The 21,894-nt window shown below is 35.9% G+C and overlaps 1 protein-coding gene across 2 annotated transcripts in view; it reads right to left on the minus strand.

Annotated features, from left to right (window-relative positions):
• Positions 1 to 4,249: 4,249 nt before the first annotated feature.
• Positions 4,250 to 21,894, minus strand: part of TSC22D2 (TSC22 domain family member 2) — a 61,681-nt gene continuing 44,036 nt past the window's right edge. For both annotated transcript variants that reach the window (XM_027092859.1, XM_027092860.1), the window contains 2 exons: positions 12,879 to 12,930; positions 4,250 to 11,852 (listed from right to left, as the gene is read on the minus strand). In XM_027092859.1, the coding sequence (XP_026948660.1) occupies positions 11,592 to 11,852; positions 12,879 to 12,930 (313 nt within the window). In that variant the 3' untranslated portion in view covers positions 4,250 to 11,591. The remainder of the gene's footprint in view (positions 11,853 to 12,878; positions 12,931 to 21,894) is intronic.

Consider the following 21,894-nt stretch of genomic DNA (forward strand, 5'->3'; position numbering starts at 1 on the left):
TCTTTGTTGAAGAAGAGTATATTTAGTATGATCCCATTTATGTTTAAAAAACCCCACAAAATGTGTGTACGCATATGTATCTTAATTATATGCAGAGAAAACTGTTAGCAAAGATTAACTCTGCAGAGTGGGGTTGAGGATGAGTAGGGAGAGGGTATTTTGGCTTTTTTTTTTTTTTTAAAGGTAAGCTTCTTCATTGGAATTTTTTTAATGAGTATGTGCTACATAAGAAAATTCACACTTCAAACAAATAAACAATAGTCAGCACCCCTCTGCTGCACTGAGGCTGAACAAATCAGCTATCAGTAAGCCGATTGCAGAGTGGTTGGTATTCTATGGATGGTGACTTACCTTTCTTCATCTAAGGAGGATATATCGTCATATATTGTTCATTTTACCCATCCCACGTGGCCATCTTTTGAATCACAGATGTGATCACAGAGCTGCCTCAATGAAATCAAATAGATGAATCAATGAATAGGAATAATTTGTGTAAATCTTCAACATAATTCGTTCTAGAAAAGTTTTTTCTTCCTGTGACCTCTAACTCACTTGAGTACAATGGGGAGAAAAACATGGGATATGGTTTTGCTCCAGAGCCTGGAATCTAGTTCTACCACTAACCAGATCTGAGATCTTGGGCAGATTACAAGCTCTCTGGATTCTCTAAACCTGTTTCCCTATCTGTCAAATGAGAAAAATATTTGCTTTCCCCAAACTTACAAGGATAGTTGTGAGGATCTAATGAGATAAAGGGGGGAAAAGATTTTGGAGGAGATGGTTTAACTTATCTAGGTGACCTCTATTATCATAGGTGCTATTCCCAGGTCCTAAAAATCACCCAATCTTTTCCTAGAGCTGTTGGTCAAGAAGTGATGAGGAAAGACAGCATGGCCTAGGAAGAGGAAAAAATGAAAACGAGAGTAAGCATTTACTGCTTGCTCACTATGGGCCAGGTCCCAGTTAAGCAATGTACATATTTCATCTTGTTTTATCCTCACAACACACCTATGACTTGGTATCTCAGGCTACATTTACAGATCAGAAAACTCAAGAAGAAAGAATGTGTAACCTAAGTGCGAACCCTCATTCATTCATCCATTTAGTAATAGTATTAGGTACCAGCAGTACAACTGTGAATAAAAAAGCAGAAGACCCTGCTCTCACAGATCTTACCTTTGAGGGCAACCGGGTTTGAAGGTCCCCAGCTATCAAAGGCAAAGGAGGGATTCTCATTCAGTTATATACCAGTCAGCTTCTGGCTCTAAGCAATGGTACCCTCCTGCCCCACGTTTTTTGGAGTATTTACTTTATGTCCCATATGTTGGTCCCAGAACCCTGATGTCCTTTCTCCTCCTCCGCTGAGACTCCTCCCCCTGTGCCAACATTCTTGAATATCCAGCGGTAGAAGACTCTGTTAACCAGTTTTTTTCTCCCAAGGTGTGATTATCTGAGCAGAGGAAACCTCCAGGAAAACTGCATTCCCAGATGAGTCAGCTGTCATCACAGCCATTACCTAATGCTGAACTGGATGGGTTCAGGAAGCTGCAGGCAGGGAAAAAGCCAAGACTCACAGGTTTGGAACTCAAGGCCGCTGGAAGCCAGGGGCTGGCCATGTTTCTGCAGCTGCTGCTGTTTTCACTTGTTCATTCTCTCTGGAGAGCAGGACAGGGTAGACTTCAAGAGCCCAATTTTAAAAACGGCTGATATTCCTGGGAAGAGGTTCCTTCTCAATCTTTCCCAATGAGTGTTTACCAAGGACAGTCAACAGGGGGCAAGGTGGGGTGGGGAGAGGGGAGAGGAAGGTGGGCTGAAGAAAGGTAGATGGGAGGAGTGGTTACTAGGAGGTTCTTAAGCTCATGTCTCAACACTGAAGAAGCCTTTTCTTGTGTCCGGGGCAAGACCATAAAAATGATAAAGAAGCTGATCTTCGAGGAGAGTCAAGACACGGTTAACAAAGGCGATAAATAGAACACTTGGGTACCAGTGTTTTGGATCTTCATTGCCTTGCTTAGAAGTAGTGCTGCATAAGCTAAGTGTTACCCATCCCATGCTGTGTTTCTTAGGAAACTTCCTGGCTTGTTGTCAGCTTGTAAGAGGAGTATCTCCAGTCTCCATTTGGCAGAGACTAAGCACACAATAATCCATTGCTCGTTTGTGTAACTCTTTACTCCCTGGATCCTCAGGGCACCCTGACCTGCTTTTTCTGGTCGCTGTTGCTGCTTCTGAACCAGCCCCGACTCTGCCCAGATACAGGCTTCCTTCCCGCATTCCCTCAAGATACTCTTGACTCAGAAGTTACTTCCAGACTCAGCTGTAAACAGACAAGTCTTCAGGTTGCCATTTCCCATCCTCAACTTTTTGGGGTTATTATTTCCTGGTTTCTCCCTACCAACACCTGAAATATACCATCCCAAATCAACTCACTTTATTTTCCCTTCCTTCTTCTCAGAATAAAATATCTGAGGAAGTCTTCCTCAATCACTCCTTATTTATTTTATTCCTTTCTAGACACTCAGCTTATTATTTTGAAAACTGAGAAATAAAAGGAAAGAATTAAGTCCCTGTATTCCTTATATGAATTGTACCTCAGGGTCACTGAATAACTGAAAAGGGCAATTTTCTCTTTAGAGAAGTGTTTTGCTAATGAGTGAGAAGGAATGAGAGAATTAATAGGCTAATGGGTCTAGGTAATGCTTATCAAGACCGCCAAAATCACAAAATAGAGACAGCCAGACATTATGTGATGGAAGTATACACCACCACTGATGAATTAATCTTGACAAAATATGAACCCAAATCTGATTGCGCTCCTAGATCTTACTAATTTATTGGAAATACGGGGGTAGATGTCTCTACAAGAATGCAATCAGGAAAACTTGGACTTGGGGAAAGCTACTGGACAAAAAACTCTGATTTTTAAAGAATTTCAAGAGAAAAAGAGGGGAGTGAGGAGTCTGTAGGTTAAAAGAGACTTAAAAGGCATACGAACCAATTGCAATGTATGGACATTATTTTGATTAGAATTTAAACAAATGCACTATGAAAAAATTTAAGACAAGTGGGGAAAACAGACATTAACTCTATTTTTAATGATATTAATGAATTATTGTTAATTTTGTAGTGGGATAATAGTATTATGGTTATTTCTTTTTAAAAAGAAACCTTATGTTTTAGAAATGTTATATTTTAGAAATATGTTAAGTGTTATGATATCTTGAATTTCTTTCAATATAATCCAGAGGATCATGGGGGAAATGGGTGCAAGTGTAAATAATACAAGATTAGATAGCTGTTTAAACTGGGTGATAGGTATGTAGGAATTCATTATACTCTTTACTTTTGTACATAATTGAAAATTTCCACAACACAATGATAAAAAAATGTAAGATAAACCACCGGAAGAACGGACATAGAATGTATAACTCCCAACCATTAGAGGAGATAAAAAATGAATAAGAAAACAATCAATTAAAAGACAGGAAAAGGGAAAAAAAGGAGGGGGGGGGAATCTAAAAAGCATTTCAAGGAGAAAACACAAAACAAGATGGCAGAAATATATCCAAATGTACCAGTAATGATAATAGATGGGATCAGATAATTAATCTATTAAAAGACGGATTGGGGACTTCCCTGGTGGTCCAGTGGTTAGGACTCCACACTTCCACTGCAGGGGGCCCCGGTTTGATCCCTGGTCTGGGAACCAAGATCCTGCAAGCTGTGCAGAGCGGGCCCCACCTCCCCCGCCAAAAAAAAACAAAAACAAAGACAGATTGGGTTAAAAAAAATTCAGCCATATATATATACAAGAGAAACCCCTACAAAAATGCAAAGGAGGAAAACGAAGAGGTAGAAAATATCTACTAGACTAAACAAGTGATAAGAAACTGAAATTAGGTCAAACAGTTCAATAAGATAAGAATGAAACGTATTGAATGGAATGACTGTAGTAGAAAAGTGACCATTGGTGACCATGACAAGAATGGTTGGGGTCACAATGGGGACCCCAACCAGATTGCATGTGACATGTGGTGAGCAGAAGAGAAAGAAGTAGAAAGGCAGAAGGAACAGAAAAAGCAAGTGGAGGGGGCACATTCCCAGCCTCTGTGCGTACTGATGTGATGAAGCCAGAAGAGAGCCAAGTAGAAGGAATGGGAGAGAGGGGGATAAACAATCGTGGGGAGGAGAGAAGGCTGAAGATGATAAGATCCAGAGTACCACGGGAGACTTTAGCAGCGACAAGAAGAGAACACCTTCTATTTGATTTTATTTCTAATTTATTAATTTGTCATTACACAAACAATACATGAATGCATACTCAAAAACATCAGACATTACAGGTAAAGCTAATGCACTCCACCAAACTACTGTGAACAGTTTGGTTAGTACCCTTCCAGAGCTTCTCTGTACATTTTTATAATACACAATTAGGTACTTAAGATGTACACTATACAGTATTTGTGTATGTGAATGGATGTGGTATGTTTTTTAACATCAATGGTATCTTGTGGATTTCATGTATTGTCCTTCCATTTTCCCCTAAACTTTAAAAAAATTTAACATTGTATCTTAGAGATCATCTCATGTCAGTGCATGTAGGACTCTCCTTTTTCATTGATGCCTAGTATTTTATAACATGTACCATGCTCCGTCCCCTTGAGGCATATTTTGGTTTTTCCAATTTTATATTATTACAACCAAAGGTACAACAGTCATCATTATACAAGCCACCTTGTGAACAAAAATGTGTAGTGTGTTTCATTAAAAATTGGAATTATTGGGTCACAGGGCATGTGAATTTACCATTGTAATGGATACCACTCAGCTGCCTTTAAAAGTGGCCATGCTAATTTATATGCTCACCAGCAATGTAGGATTCCTGTTTCCCCACACTCTTGATTCATATTTATCTTAAATACTTGCCAATTGGATCTGAGACAGTTTCTTGTGTTTTAATGTGCATTTCCCTTATTTTGCTAAAGTTGGGCATCTCTTCATAACCTATTTGTAAAACTTTTTGCTCAAGTGCGTTTTCACAAGGATATTTCTAAAAGGAGTATGTGACCAAAAAGCATAAGGCTCACTGCTAGTCTGGCTGGAATTTAATTTTTGTGAGTTAGAGATCTAAAATTGTTTTTCCCAAGTGGTTATGTGGTCTTAATACTAGTTGTTGAATAATCCATTCTTCCCTTATTGATTTGAAATGTCACTTTCATCATTTGCTCAATATATATTTGTGTTCGTTTCTGGATTCTCAGCTTTATCAGATTTAATTTTGGCATCAGGTACCTGAGTTATTCTTAACTTGGTTCATTGAACGGTAGCTGATTTTATCAGCCAAGATAATGAATGTATTCCTCATGAGACAGTCGATGATGTAATTCATAACACACAAATTCTATTCAATTAAATCAGTTCTGTTATCTACAAACAGAGTATTAAGAAATGTGTAAACTTCTCTTTAAGATTAGTTCTTTTTTTTTTAGGGGACACCTCACAGGCTAAATATAGAGATGGAATCCTTTTTACCAGCTCCCCTCTTTCTAGAAGTATTTGATGTTAAAGCTTTTTGGTGATTTAAAGTTTTTTCCTGGCAATGTCAAATGGTATCACGTGGCACGGCAATATTACTGTTCATTTATAAGAACCTTTCATTCAACAAATGATCTGAGGTCCACAAACGGTGACATATACTTTGTAAAAAACAATGTGACACTCTAGCTTTTACTTTTACATTGGACCATGAGCTCCTGGAGTGCACAAATCATGTCTCATTCATCTTTCTATCCCCAAACATCCAGTACAGGGTGCACACCCTGAACTGAAATAGAATTGAACTGCGTTTCAACAATGTTTCTATAAAATAAAAAATAAAACTCAAGCTTCTCAAAAACAAAACCTTTACTTCAGGGGCATCACGAAATTATACATATTTATTTTTTTCTGCCCATCTGATTAAATTTTATATATATATATATTTTTTTCTTTTTTAAAAGTAGGAACGCTAGATTTAGACACTGACCTGATAATCCATGCCCAAGTGTGAGAAAAATGTTCCCTTGCTGTTCGTGGACTTCCTCAGGTATGATCTATGTATAGGTATGTTGCTTGCCTGTTAAATGACAGTAAGAACTGTGATCTGGAAAACATTCTGGATTGCAGTGGGCAAGCATACTTTACAGTTGTTATACAGAAATATCTCAGACATGCAAAAGAAGGAAATAAAGAAGGTAAACTTAACTTTTTTTATAGGAAAGTAGAAGTGTGACATTTGCCGCATTTTAAAATTCAGTTATTTTTATGATGTGAGTTAGCACACCTTTTCCTTCCTTCTTTCAAAGGGGTAGCTTTGGCTTTCATGGGTAATGCCTTAGCCCATAAACTTCCTGCTCTGTTTTACAGCTCAACACAAGACATTAGACTATGGGAAAATTCCCCAAACTACTTAAACTCTCAGTTCCCCTGGTGAGGAGAAGGAAAAATAAAGCTAGCTCACCACCCAAGTGTGGTGAACAAATTCTGTGACCCAGTAAATTGTGCCAGTGCAAAATACCAGCTCCTTACCTTACCATTATCAATCCTGAAAGACTGTCTTGCTTTTATTTTTGATGATTCTCTTAAAAAAAAAGGATGTCTCTGACCTTTAACTTACTTTGTATAGTGCCTCACTTAGCATTTTTATTTCTGAACACAGCACGTCAGCCTAATTGTAGACCACTAAGGAAATCGTTAAACTACACTTTACAGTAATCTCTCTACTGACGAAAGGAATACTTGCATTTAAAGAACAGATTTTACCATTAAAAATTCTGTGAACTGGTAGAGAAATATATGAAACAGGAATGCATACTGGAACTTCAAAATGGGAAAAATAGGATGCAAATACACATCACTAAATAATACACTATTAGTATTGCTAGAAAATAAAAACATGGATTACCAGGCAGGAGGAGGTGGGAGAAAAGGTCCAGTTTTGCTTACGCAGGGGGCTTATAGGGCAGAAAGAAACCTTCTGAATTGTGTCAAAGAATGAAAGGTTAAAGCCTAGCAAAACCTGTTCTGACGGGCTGTCAAGATCTGCAGCGGGGCTAGAACCCGTATTATCCTTTCTTGGGAGGAAGGGCTAGCTCTGAGGGGCAGACTTTGAATTCATGCTTCTGGGCCATTCTAATCCTAATCCACTATAAAAGGACTAAATTTGGTTTACCTTTAGGGCTGGATTTACACAGAGGCATAAAGGGACAGCTAAGCCTCCTCTAGTCCCCCCTACCCCTTTGCTAAATTCTTGAAATTCCTTTAACAGGAAACAAAGGCTTTCGTTTCATAGAGATATATGGCTGTTGGAAGGAAAAGTCTTAAACTTTCTAAGACTTGGAGTTCTCTGATCTTTCCTTGGAGCAAGAAGTAACAGGTACCTGATGCTGGGAATGGAATGTTCACCGTGGAGAGAAAAATGGTACAGAAGAACTCAAGACAAACTTCCTTCATGAACCAAGATTGCCTATATAATTTTGCCTATCCATCATTTCTGTTCTGGTTTGTCTCTCCCAAATTATTTCTCAGTTTCTAGTTTTAGCTCTCCAACTACCTCTCATGTGCCACTGGAATGATTAATTTTTCTGAAATGCAATTCTGATTACAATCCCATTGCTTAAAATCATTCAATAAATCATTCCTGTTTTCCGAATTGATGCCAAACTACTCAGGTGAGTGAGACAGTCATTGCCTGCGTGCCTCCTGTGGAACAGTTCTGTGGCTTCTCAAGGAGCTTTGCTTATGCTCTCCTTTAAGCCTCTGAGCACTTTTACTTTTGCGACCTTCAAGACTCATGTGTCACCTCCTTGAAGAAACCTTCCCTAACAAAGCCATCCTTGACTGTGTATAACAAGCCTTTATTATTGCATCATATCTATTCGTTTGTCTATATCCTTAATTAAACTCTGAAACTTGAGGGCTGGGCTTTGTCCTTTTAAAGGATTATTGAAGAGAATTGAGTCATGTCACTAAATGCCTGCCACTGAGCTATAAATCTTCCTTTAAAATATGTGACTTCAGACCATCTTAGAAATTGGTTTCTAGAAAATTAGGTGATATTTTATTTCTGGCTCTACAAGGATGAATTCTCATGAACAGGTATTTTGGTTACTTTAATTGGAAGGATACTGCGCCCACCCTCCCCACTTCCCGTTTTTTTAAACGTCCAGAAGTGACTATGGTTTGGAACTTGGAGAAATACCCTAATCTCTGACCTGTGACAATTCTTTGTGAATAATCGAAGTTTTAATTACCCATCGCTGAGGGCTTGATGGTAAAGCATTCCTGTTTTTATACTTATTTATGCTTAGCTCAGCACATCGGAAATATCCAGCTATTTTTGAAAAAAAAATTATGAGAGGAACCATATATTTAATATCTCACAATCGCTCTATTTCTTGGGGGGAGGGAGGTGTATATCAAGCTATAAAATCACACTGTAGCTACTTGAAATGATTTTTCTTTGGGGAAAATTAGGTTTGTACTGAAGACACATTGCCGCATCAGAAATATTTTCTACCTATGATCTTGTGGTTGGTTGAAGTAAACCAACAGAACACTTATGTGGCACCTTGGTCTATGAGCATTTCACTGAGAAAATTACAGATGGCATTCATACAAGACTGTGCTCCCAAATTGGCATCTCAATAAATTAATATCCCAGCTAACTAGAGACCCTAAATATCTGAGGAAAAACTGAAATTTACTTAAGATCCTAAACTAATCATTTGGAGGAATGCTTGATGTTGTTTTCAAATATACAGTATATCTGATGCTGAAATGCACATAGCTTTCCCACCCTTAAGTTTGTTCCTGACTTTGGATTGGGGGCATGCCTCATGAGAGTAGGTTTGGATGTACAGGCTTCCTTTCACAGCTATTTTTGGGGTTGTATGGTGGGGGATGGGTCATACAAGAGAAGCGGCGGGGGGGGGGGGGGGTTGGGAAAGCAGAGGACAGGCACTACTATTATAGTTTTGCATTTTTTGAACATGGCACCAGTAGTTGAGTATCTTCTCATGTCATTAAGTTGAAAAGTTTTTTAAGGCTCGATACATTTTGCCATCTTACTTTCTAGAAGTTCACAGGAAAGCTTGCCTTTCTACATTAGGTCCTGCTATTTAAAGGACAAATAATTTGTTAAATGTGAACTTGTATTTCTTAGGTTACTAGAGGGTGAAGCTTTAGAAACTGCCGTTTATTTCTTCTGTGAACTATTCATGTTTTCTCTTCTATTGTGATTTTTTAAAATGTAGAAGTAGTAATAATTGCTTTTAATTACCATTTAAAGCATATTAATCACTTCCTTTGTGACTATTACTTTAGCATTTATAATGTTTTTCTACCCCCAACACCAAAATTTATATTTTCACATAAACCCCAACCTTTTCTAATACATTTTTTTCCACCTGTATTATATATCACACTGTTCGCACTTGAGGGGTGCACCTGGTGAGCCTTTTGGTTAACATTCCAACGTGGAAGTTTCACTTTCTAGCTCACCTGGGATGGCTCTATTAAAAAATCTTACTTCATATCTTTAGGTTGCTTCTTCAAGCCTAAGTACTCAGTTCCTTTAGTTAGTTCTATTAACATTAAAATTGTGTTTTTAGTGAATATATCCTGCAGCATAACTAGAATATAAAATAACTGGAAATCCCATGTACACTCTGATTTTATGCATTTAGTTTGTGACTTAAGTTTTAATTTTAGATAGATAAAGAACACTTATTTACCTTCTTTTAATGCAAAGACCTAACTATTGATTCTTATTAACTCCTGATTAGCTAGTTGGCTATAGATACAGAGCATGTTAATTTCTACAGGCACCTTTCTGAATTCAAGTAAAAGTTCTGGTAGACAAGGATTTCCTACTTAAATGTCATTGACATAATATGAATATTGAGTACAAATATTGCTCACCATTCTTGCATTCTTTAAATTATTTTACTTGGAAAATTTAAGAACCATCATTAAGTCATTAATAACATAGGTTTTCATTGAAGGAATATTTGGAACTCTGAAAATACAAATCTAATCAAATTAAATTTTGAACACATATGAGAGCCAAATATTTCAACAAAACTGCAGTTTAATTTCAGAAAATGTGTTAAAATATATATTTATACATCAATTTCTGACATATACTTAATGTGTTAGTATACACAAAATGATGCTTTCTCTTGAAACTGTATTTATGAAATGTACATTTTAATTTAAATACTCAGTATACACTGCACTTAATCTGCATGTTGCATTTATTAAATACATTAAAATCTGCAATGTAACAAAACGTTTTCTGCATACGAAATTCAAAACACCATTTTAAATGAACAAAAAGATGGCTCACTTCATTAGTTTTTTTTTTTTTTTTTTTTTTTTTACAACTAGTGTATAGTACACTAGCTCAGCTCCACCATACTACCTGTTCGTTCTTTTTTATTTGACATTGTTCACAGACTAGTACATATTACAATAAGAGTGCTGGATAAAAACATGAGGTACGAAAGTGGTTCAAAGATTATAGGTCATGCAGATCATGCTAGACAGCAAAGAAAATTGTGACCGAGAGAACACTAAATAAAAATACATAAAGAATGTGCATTATAAAAAAAAAAACAAACAAAAAAAAAACAAAACTCCATTACACAGCTTTGCTTCTTTGGTTACAAAGTAGGTTGAACAATTTCACAGCTTTTTATTCCCACCCGAAAAAAAAGTCATACGAAATGTCAAAAAGCAGAGGAATCGTGGCAATTTCTCTATTAGAAAGTAGAAACAAATGAACAAAGTTTTCTTCATCAAAATAGCCCAATTATTTATTATATCACAATAACTGGTGACTACCTGTACAGTTGCACTATGTTCTTCATACTTACACTATACAAAATTTACATTCAAGCTGGGTCTTTACTACTGAAAATAAATACCGAAGGTAAATTGCCATTAGTGTTAGAAATATGCCAGGATTCTTTTGTTCAATTATTGCCTAAACTTTTCATCTATTAAATGCAATCCTGCCTTTCAATTCCTTTACTGATACTTATAATTATTCAAAAAAATTAAAAAAGTTCTGTGACATTGTTCATGTACATTATGAAAATAGCAGCCCTGTAATAAATAAAACACAAATAAATGAAAACTTATGTAGGCAAATGTTACTGATATTGAAAGAAAAGTGGCTCTTTAGATGAACTGTTATTTATAATGCGATAGGAAGGCTCAGGGTAAATCCATGGATAATAGGAAACATGGGAGAGCCACCAAAGCTCTTAAAAGACCCCACTCGTGCGCACCAGGTAAAATGCTAACTTTGCTCTCTTTAATACACCCCATCTATTATTCTCCTTGTGCACTGATGACATAAACTGGACATCAACAGCACTGCATGACATCTCAAAGAGAGGAAAAGCTCTTGTAGAATGATTGTCTAATACTGAAAAGGCCAAACACACAACTGAAGCATGGCTACTTGCTTTCGTATAAAGTGGAAAGAACACCAGTGGCACACAAGGATAGATTGCTTTCAGTTTTTTTCTTAATGAGGCAAGAAAGCTTTATGCTGAGGACACATTCGGCTGCTGTGGAGGCTGCGTTGGCTGCGGAGGCTGTGCTATCACTGCTTGCTGTTGAGAAGTGCTACCAGCATTGGCCTGTTGGGCTGGGAGTTGGGATAACTGATCACTGTTTGAAAGAGATTTTAACAGTGCATTTTCTCGTTCAAGTAAAGAGTTTCTTTCAACTAATTCTTTTATTTGTTCCTTTAGAACTTCCACTTCTTCTCTTACTGCATACATCAAATGGCTTTTCACCAGATCCTGTGAAGAACAAAATTAGGAATGTCAAAAAGAGTGAAACGGAAAGGAGTTGCTATTTGGTTCTAGCCTACCTGGTGCCTTATAAACATTAGGCAGTTTTATATTTATATAGTTTTATATATTTATATTTATACTATAAATATAGTTTATTTAAACTACATTTATATAGTTTTCCTGCTCTTGCTTTTAATGTTTCTACTGTTTCTTGATTGACACTAAGGAAGATGGGGTGGAAAAAATCTAGCTCCCAACTAGGGCAGCAAGCCCAGGATTTTATTTTCAAAGTTTGGAGTGATTTCAAAAAATACCAGCTCCTTAAATTGTCAATTAATATAAGATTAGAATTTAAAAAAAGGTTTAAAATCATATATTTAGACGTCAGACGAAGAGAACAAAGGATATTAAACTGTCTGATAATAAACTAGTTATAGTACTGCTTTAAGAGATGAAGTGACCTGCAATTTCCAACTTTAAAACCTCAGGATTAAAAAACAAAATAGTTTGAGACCAATGGCCTTTATTTATAATCTATCTATGGTTTTAATAACTTGAATCAAAATATTTTAAATAATATGAGTAGAATATCTTTAAGAAAACCAAAAAACTGATAGTAATAGCAGAAATCAGAATCAGAATCAACAGAAACAAGTCTATTTATTAAAGCTGAGTAAAAGAGTCACTGTAAATAACCAAAGGATGGAAAAGATTTCCAGCTGAAGTTTTCATTTTATTAGTCTTTTGTCTCTAAATTATTTTTGATGCTGAGATATTTAGGGGATCAAATGCATGTTGATTATGTATATTCCCCAAAATGGCATGAAATGTAACATGTTCAAGTAGGGGAAATATCTATTCCACTGGTATTTATAGACTAAAAATTCTCAACATTCTAGCATTTTCAACCAAATCTCATTATCAAAAAATACACTTTGGTCATCTTGGTTTAAAGAAATTAGGTATTTGTTTTTTTATAACTGATGAAACCCAACAATCTCTGAAATGAGAGGACTATAAATTTTTACTTACCATTGCTTGTTCTATTTTGTTGTCAATGGCTACACCACCTCCCCCAGATGCACTGGAAAAAATTAGAATATTTCATTAAATTATTCTAAAAAATGTAAGCTCCCTTCCAACTCTTAAAATAATTGTGTTTTACTTAAAACCAAAAATAGTAATTTAAAATAGATTATTAGTCTATTCTCAGAATTTCATACTCAGAGCTCTCATTTTGAAAATGATCTCAATAAACAGATGGCTTGTAAAAATCTTTGTAGTTTCAATACTTCTAATTTGCCAATGACATATATATGCTACTTTAAAAAGTAACTCCCAATTCTATCCAGGAGTTCTCAATTCAGTGAACTTAAGATACATTTTGAATGAACAGTACCCCCTCCACATCTCTTCATTTACCAACTATATATTCTAATTGCCTTTCATGTAGAAATTCCAGTGGTTACTTATTGCATTAAATTCAGATGATGATTTTTCTACTACAGATTTTATATTTTAATGTCTGGTTTTTAAATTTTAAAAACTGGCTTGTAAAAATGATTCAGAGGGCTTTTGGGCAAGCAGTACTTGCAGGGTTGGTTAACAAGGAACTCAACATTCTGGCAGACCTGTATGCTTTGACTGTAGTTTACTAGCTGGCAAAAATCACCTACTAAGGTATGTGGTTTAGACCAATTTTTCCTAGAAATAATTGGAAATAGTCTAGCTGGTAAGTACATCCCAAGTTTAAATATCACCTTATCATTTCTGTGATAATGACACAGGAGGTTGAATAATTGTCCTCTTTGGCAGTTTATATTTTCCCATGTATGTAGTGAGGATCTATATCCTTTTCTTGGTGTTTTTGTAAACTTTAAAGAATAGTTATTAGATTTTCTTGTAAATATAAATCGGATATATTAATCTACTGTATCAATACAAAAAGAGGTCTTTAAACCACTTTTATACAAAACTTTTACTACATACTCTTCATTTAGTGTGTAGTGCTAAATTTAGGTGCTAATATATCTGAAGACTATTTTGCTTTAGATGATGTGGACCCTCAATGTTCTATCACACTGAGCCTCAGAAATATCCTGTCTGATGTAGTGGTGCCTTTTTTTATTATAATCTAAGTAGATCTGGTTATAATCCTGGTTCTGCTACTCACTACCTATATGACCATCAGTAATCAACTATTTAACTTCCCTGGACCTCAGTTTCCTCATCTGTAAAATGAAGGGGCTGGTGTCAATGCCTCAGTGGACTTTGAACTTTTAAATCCTGAGTCAATGCGTGGAAAACACTAAGCTTGTTTATCTGTGCATTAAGCACATTAATTACAGCATACTACTTCACTTCTTGCTGCTGTTGCTAAGATGAAAAGGGGCTTCTGTATACCTAATAACTGGAAAGGATATATAGATCATTAATAAATACTTATATATGTTAGGCTTTAACTGCTTGTAGACAGCAAAGTATGGCTTCATGTAACTAAAAACTACAGAACTATATAAACTTTAATGTAAAGTTCAATTCAGACACCACATAGATAAATTCACCAAACACTGGTCATGATTTGGCAAAAAAGATAGTGATAGGCATTTAGATCAGAATTTGCCTGAGAATCCTAGATTATACTTTATTTTTTACTTCTATGTCAAGGAGAAAATGAAATAGTTTTAGTCATTTCATGACTTAAATACATTCAATTCTTTTAACACATCAGTTTTAAATAGGATATCTTAAATGCTAACTTTAACACCAGTTTTACATATTAATGAGCAAACAAAACAAAAAACCCAAATAAACCTCAAAAACCTTTAAAAAAGGTTTACTTCTTCTTTTTTGATAATTAAAACAAAACCTAGTCAGTTTCCAAACCATTCCCTCAGCTAAGGAACAATAATTAGCATCCTATTCTTTGCTGATATAATAACCTCTAGTCCTGACTCAGATCTCTTTTACTGCTATGGAGGAACAGGTTTGCAAAGTATAAATGGATCATGTTGAAGATATGTTTCCCTTAAAAGGTATTACTATTCCAATTTTGTTAAACACTGTACTTTAACAGAATCAAATCAGTCACAGATACAATTACTATCACTATAGTCACCTTTGGCCACTCTGAAGGCTGTTATCAAGAATCCTACAACCTACTGCAGAGGTTCTCAAACTTTAGCATGTACCAGAGTCATCTAGATGTTTTATTTAAACACAGATTGCTGGGCTCCACCTTTCAGATTCAGTAGGTCTGGGGTCAGGCCCAGGAACCTGAATTTCTAACAAGTTTCCAGGTGATGCCAATTCTGCTGCCAGACAAATCATACTTTGAGAACCACTGGCTTAGAGATGAAAATTAGAAGAGTAATAATAAAAAAACCCTAACTACTTAAAAAATTTCTTAGCCTTGTATACAAAACCCTTTATGACCTTGACCTCAGCTTTCTATGGTCTCCTTTCCTCTCACACCCCATGTGGTATATTGTGTTATGGTCTTACATAGCTATTTGCAGTCTGTGGAACATATGTTCTCTCAGGTTTCCATGGCTTTGCAGAAACTGTTCCCTCAGCTGGAAATGCTCACAGTTCCAATTCATCTGGCTATCTTTAACTTGTTCCTTAAGATGCTCAGTGCCACCTCTTCTGCAACACCTTCTGATTTCCTAAGGTAGAACCAAATATTCCATCCCTTTTGTGGCCCACTAAAATCATCACAAACTTTTTATAGTGCATAACCAGGAAATTCTGGCTCCTCCATGTAATCACTGTGAATTCTAGGAAATTATTTTACCTTTCTAGACCTCATTTTATTTTTTTTAACCTAAAATAAGGATTATATACCCCAATCCACAAAACTCCTGTGAGGATTAAGTGAGTCTAAATATTACTACCACTGTTAACTCTATTAGACTGAGCTCCTTGAGGGAGGTGGCTTATCTTCTTCACCTCTGTGAAGAAGTGAACAGTGCTTGGCACATAGGAGCTCAAATGCATACTGAAAGAGTCAATATGATAGTAATTGGATTAGAAACAATTACTGGTTCATGTTAGGAAGCCATTACATTTTTCTGAGTTTGAATAAATCAGTAGCTCTCCATGTGTGGTCCCTGGACCAGGAGCCATCATCAGCATCATCTGGGTACCTGTTAGAAATGTAAATATTCAGGTCCACTCAGACCTACTGAATTAGATACTTTTGAGGTGGGACCCAAGAAATCTATTTTAATAACTCCTCCAGGTGATTTGAAAGAAACTAAAGTTTGAGAACCACTGCCTTAAATAGCCTGATTTTTAATAAAGATACCAATATGGTAGTTTTAAATATAACCAAATAAGAGTGTATTCTATTTCAAGATCCCAGAACATGGTTTAAGAATATTGTTTCAATGAGGGAACCAAATTTTCCGTTGTGTTCAAAGTCAACATAGTGGTTTGGGCTTTATGCTCTTTTAAAATGAGAATGATCAGCTGAAGCAGAATGAATAATTTCCTTTTATTTGTTTCCCTGACCTAATGTTATAGTATTAGGCCTTGTTTTCTTTCTTATTATTGTATTCACCACGCTATAACCAGTTTCTGAACTTAAGTTCCTTAAGGGAAGGCTTCCTAAGACTTTGTAACTATTCTGTTAAACTACAGAGTGCTATATAAAAAGGGATAATTCTGTTACTATGGGTCTCTCTTTTAGAATAAAATCGTAACTGGATTAGCATTTACTAGATGAATAAAAAACTGTGGGTATGGAGGGAACGGACAGAAATACAGAACTATGGGAAAAAAAGAATGACTAAATGACTTTTTATATAATGAATTTTCATTTACCGGAACTGCGGCTCCCAAAAGAACCAAATGAGCTTGAATTTAGTGTTTAAATAAAGTAAATTACAATCACATTCGTAAGAAAAGTAAACCTTAAAAGTATCAATGGCACACCAAGCTAGATTGATTTCCATGCTGTTCATCTTTTAGTTCATCCCAACTGGCTCCCCACCACAGCTTTTCTTCCCAGGCCTGCTTGCTCTTATCACAATAGATTACTTGCAACCTCACTGAGAAGACAAGAGGCCAGATAGGAACCTCTGCTGCGGCATCACAAGTTTCTTACATTTGCAGCCTTCTTTTTTTTTTTTTTTTTTTTTTTTGCAGTACGCCGGCCTCTCCCTGTTTTGGCCTCTCCCGTTGCGGAGCACCGGCTTCGGAGGAGCAGGCTCACCGGCACGGGCTTACGCCACATGCCGCGGAGCGGCTGTGGGATCTTCCCGGACCAGGGCACGAACCCGTGTCCCCTGCATCGGCAGGCGGACTCTCAACCACTGCGCCACCAGGGAAGCCCGCATCCTTCTTAATAGGCTAACTGTTTCATCCATGCTCTCAGCTCAGTGACTCTGCAAATCATCCCGTCTTGCCTCTCTAAAAATTAAAACCAGTGACACAGTTAGGCTAACTTGATCTCACATTTAAGAAAACTTTTTTATGAGAAATCAACTTTTTTCTTTATTAATGTGGACAGAGACATCATGGCTACTGTTTAAGAAAAAAATAGTGCAAATTTCTTCTCTATTACATTTTGGCTACGCTGTCTTTCTTCTCCTTTCTCAATACAAATGCTTATTTAAAATTTTTTTAAAAAATTTATTTATTGGCCACAACCACACAGCATGTGGGATCTTAGTTCCCTGACCAGGGATCCAACCTGTGCCCCCTGCAGTGGAAGCACTGAGTCTTAACCACTGGACCGCCAGGGAAATCCCACAAATGCTTATTAACAAAGCAACAGGGTAGAGGAAAAGAACACAAATGACTGCCCACTTCATGGCAGCACACGCTGTTTAAGTGAGTCCTTACTACAAGCCTGAGCAACACTCTCACTTTACAGCTGATGAAACTGAAGCCAAGTAAGTTATTCAGACACAACCCTAGGGAGAGGATTAAAACCTAACCTAATTAATGTCAAAACATATGCTTTTCCTATCATAACAGTCAGATTGTGAAACGAAGAAAGCAACTATCTATAATGACCTAAAAGAAATCCAGCGTTGTGTACATTGTGAAAAGTGCTTTAACCAAGTACCACGTTAGTTGTCAAACCATAACTGTGGATCCAAAGATTAAACTATGTCCATAATATGCCATTTATCTTATCTAGCATATTCCTAGGAGAGGTTCAGCTCTGAAAACAAGGGAGGTCACTTCTTAGAAAAGGGACTTGCTCAGTGATCTTTAGACAGCCAGTATAGTTCACCTATTTGCTAAGGACTAAAACGTTCTTTTGGTTTGTTAGAAAGATGAAGATATCTTAAGATTATATGGATCTATATGCAGAATATTATAAAAAAAATTTACCTTGCTTTACTCCAAGACCCTCCTAACTTTCTCTGTTGAATCACAATACAATTAAAAATCCACTACAGGAATTCCCCAAATTACAAAATAAAATGTTTTGTGATGAGAACTTATTTGAGTTGGCAAATCTCGTATATCAGTACTTATGTTAAAGCCCCCTTACCCAAACCAGGTAAAATCAATTCTTCTTAAACTTACAAGTTGAAGCTACAATCTTTCTTGGAGGCCAGTCCTCAGGAATCAGGTACTGTTTCCAGTAAATCACCTACAACCTTAATCCCCTTGCCCCACTGCAATAAGCTCTATAACATCATTAGTGCTAAAAATGCTTTAATTCTAATCTGGGCAACATTTTGCCTCTTCTCTAAGAAAGGTATGTTTTGCTTTTTAGAAAGAAACTGTTAAGTCACTGATTGCAAAAAAAATAAATCTAATGAATCTACAGCTCAGCAAGCCTATCAAGGTTAAAAAGAAAAAAACCCCATCACCCTTCTGTAAGACGAATTTAAAGAACATTTACACTCTAACACAATTTAAGGGCAAGTAACAATCCTCCTTCCAAAAAAGAGCCTAAATAGATAAAATTCATGTAGACAATCTCTGGCCAAATGCAAACCTCTGTGGTTAAGAATAAAAAAACTATTAGACAAAGTTAACAGTAAATTAAGCTAAGAACTCAAAACTGCACATATTCTAATTATTAACCATAAGTTCTACCAATGTAAAAACAACCTGTTTAATTTCATGATTTAAAAAACTCACAAAAAGGCCCCATGGAGATTTTTATTATCAGTAACACAAAATAAGTGATTTTTGTGGATGATAAAAGCTATTATTCATGCTAAACAAGCAGGGAAAATGGCTACTCACAAAACTAAATGTTATTATTTTCTCAAGTAACCAATCTTACTGTGAAAAAAAGCTTTTACCAAGGAACTACTAAAAACTGAGCTAAAGGGCTTCCCTGGTGGTGCAGTGGTTGAGAGTCCGCCTGCCGATGCAGGGGACACGGGTTCGTGCCCTGGTCCGGGAAGATCCCACATGCCACGGATCGGCTAGGCCCATGAGCCATGGCCGCTGAGCCTGCGCGTCCGGAGCGTGTGCTCCGCAACAGGAGAGGCCACAACAGTGAGAGGCCCGCGTACCGCAAAAACAAACAAAAAAAACCCCAAAAAACAAAAAACTGAGCTAAATACTTATATGAAGATTGATATTTGTTTTTATCATCTATAAAATCTTTGCTCACCAATGCCCTCAGCATATTTCACATTCATTTAATTAATTTCAGGTCAAAATCCTGACCAGAAAAGAATATTTAAAAAGAGGAAAAAAGGATTATACCTGTGGATTATACCAATGTCAATTTCCTGGCTTCAGGTATTATACTATAGCCATGCAAGATGTTATCACTGGGGGAGAACTGGGTAAAGGGGTACCTGAGACCTCCCTGCACTTTTTTTTTTTGCAACTTATTAATCTATAATTACTCAAAATAAAAGTTTTTAAAAATATACATATACATGGTAAAGAATAAATTCAGAGAGTATACACAAAAAAGTATACCATCAATACAAAGTTCCCCTCCTACCTCAGACCCCCTTTGTCCAGAGTCAACCATAACATCTGTATTAATGACCTTAAAAAGGCCTATTTAGGAAGAATTTCTTTACTATTTTGGAGAGGAGTAGGAGAGGACTTTCTAACTATATGCCTCAAAATATAGTTTTTTTAAAGCTTCTTTAATAATTTCCCTAAAATATAAAGTACTTCTAGGAATCTGTAAGACAAGAAGCCCAAATAGAAACATGGGTAGAATTCACACGAACATTCACAAGACATGAAAAAATACTCAGCATCTCATTCATAATAAAAATAGAGATTAAAACTATAATGTGATATTATTTCCCTAACAGACTGGCAAATATACTAAAATATAATACACAGTCAGTGAGGCTGTGGGAAAATGGGCCTTCTCTTACAGTGCTGGTACAAAGTGGTATAATGGTATAACTCGTATAGAGAGCAATTTGGTTATATCTAATAAATTTTATACACAACACACTCTTTGAGCCAGCAATCCTACAAGTTTCCTATGTATGCAAAAATACATGTATACAGTTTCCTATGTATACATTTCCTATGTATGCAAGAATATCTATAGTAATTTATCCTATATTTTTGCATACATAGGAAATAATGTATTTACAAAACTACTCATTACAATACTTTATAACAGCAGGCTTTTGATTAGCAATAGGGAAGGGGTTAAATAAATCACAGTATAGTCATCCATTCAATTTAATATTAGCCATTTATTAAAAAAAAACACAAGGATGCTTTTCTGTGTACTGAGATGGAAGCAATGTATCTTGAAGATCCTTAAAGGTAAAGGTACAGATGTGTGTATATTATCATTTGTGTGAAGAGGGAGATAATACACATTGTATTTGCTTGTGTATACAATAAAGAGACTAGAAGGACACACACACACTAAGAAAGTGCTTATCTGTTTAGGTAAGTGCTTATCTGGAAGGCAGGCAGAAGGGGAACAGGGATAGAACACTACTTTCTCTACACTGTGAAGAATACTGAAAAACACATTCCAAAATGAAAATGACTCATGAAGGAGTTATTTCCCTGTACAGTGTGAACTCAAGACATGAACAAATGGCAGACAGGAAACAAGAAAGGAAAAAAGGGAAGAGGACCAACAGCTCCACTTGTATTTGGAACTATTTCCTTCTGAAAGATTAGGTACTATGTTTAACATACAAAAAAACAATCAATATAAATAACATTTCTGATTTGTAAAATTTACTTCCTTGGCTTAGGGTGAATTAAAATCACTTAAAAATATAGTATAAATAATGTTTATAACTCCCAGTATATTGTTATTTTTGTTCAAAGTGATGCTAGTAAGTAAATAGTAAAAGTCTCTCCAATAAATATCTAAGATACAATAGGCTACATAACCTTACACAATGTTGCATTAAAAATGAATTCCAAAGAAGGTACAGATAAGATTAATACTAACTTTACCTTCTTCTTCCAGATCTCTTTACACTTCAAAGTTATGATATTTTGGCAGAATTATTTTAGTATTTGGTAGTAAAATTCTGATATAATTATTATTATTTTTTTTCTTGAAGAGCTACTCCAAGGAAACAACTTAAAAACTAGCCAAACTAAACATTTTTTTCTGTTAAAACAGTCAAGATGGAAGATGTAAAAATTTAGTCTGGAAAGACTGGAGACTTATACAAAAGTAAAATAGCAGCAATTTTACCACTACAGGCCAAACAGTCCAATAAACTAAGGAAGTTTGTTTAATACTCTATTATCTCAAGTTAAATACTTAAATGGAATAAGAACATGGAATCATATCTACTTAAGATAAATGAGCTTATACACTAGTTAGTTATTTCTTATTAGACTAACATTAGACAAGGTTTGACACAATGAAAGTTATTTCCTTCTTCTGAGTCAGACTGCAAAAGAAAACGGTGTGAGAAAGGGGTAGGAGGGTGGCATTTTCCCCAATGTTGGAGTGCTTACATTTAGAGCAGACTCTCTTGAAAGAGATTTCATTTTACTGTTTACATAGCAGCAACAGGTAATTTGATGATATCATAATTATGGGGGAGTGAAGGATACATAACCAAGGGGCTTAAGTCCAAATTAAAAATTTGACACTATAGTC

Source organism: Aethalodelphis obliquidens, unplaced genomic scaffold (genome assembly GCF_003676395.1).
Source record: "Aethalodelphis obliquidens isolate GAN/ISIS:26980383/991018 unplaced genomic scaffold, ASM367639v1 scaffold81, whole genome shotgun sequence".
Lineage (NCBI taxonomy): Eukaryota > Metazoa > Chordata > Mammalia > Artiodactyla > Delphinidae > Aethalodelphis > Aethalodelphis obliquidens.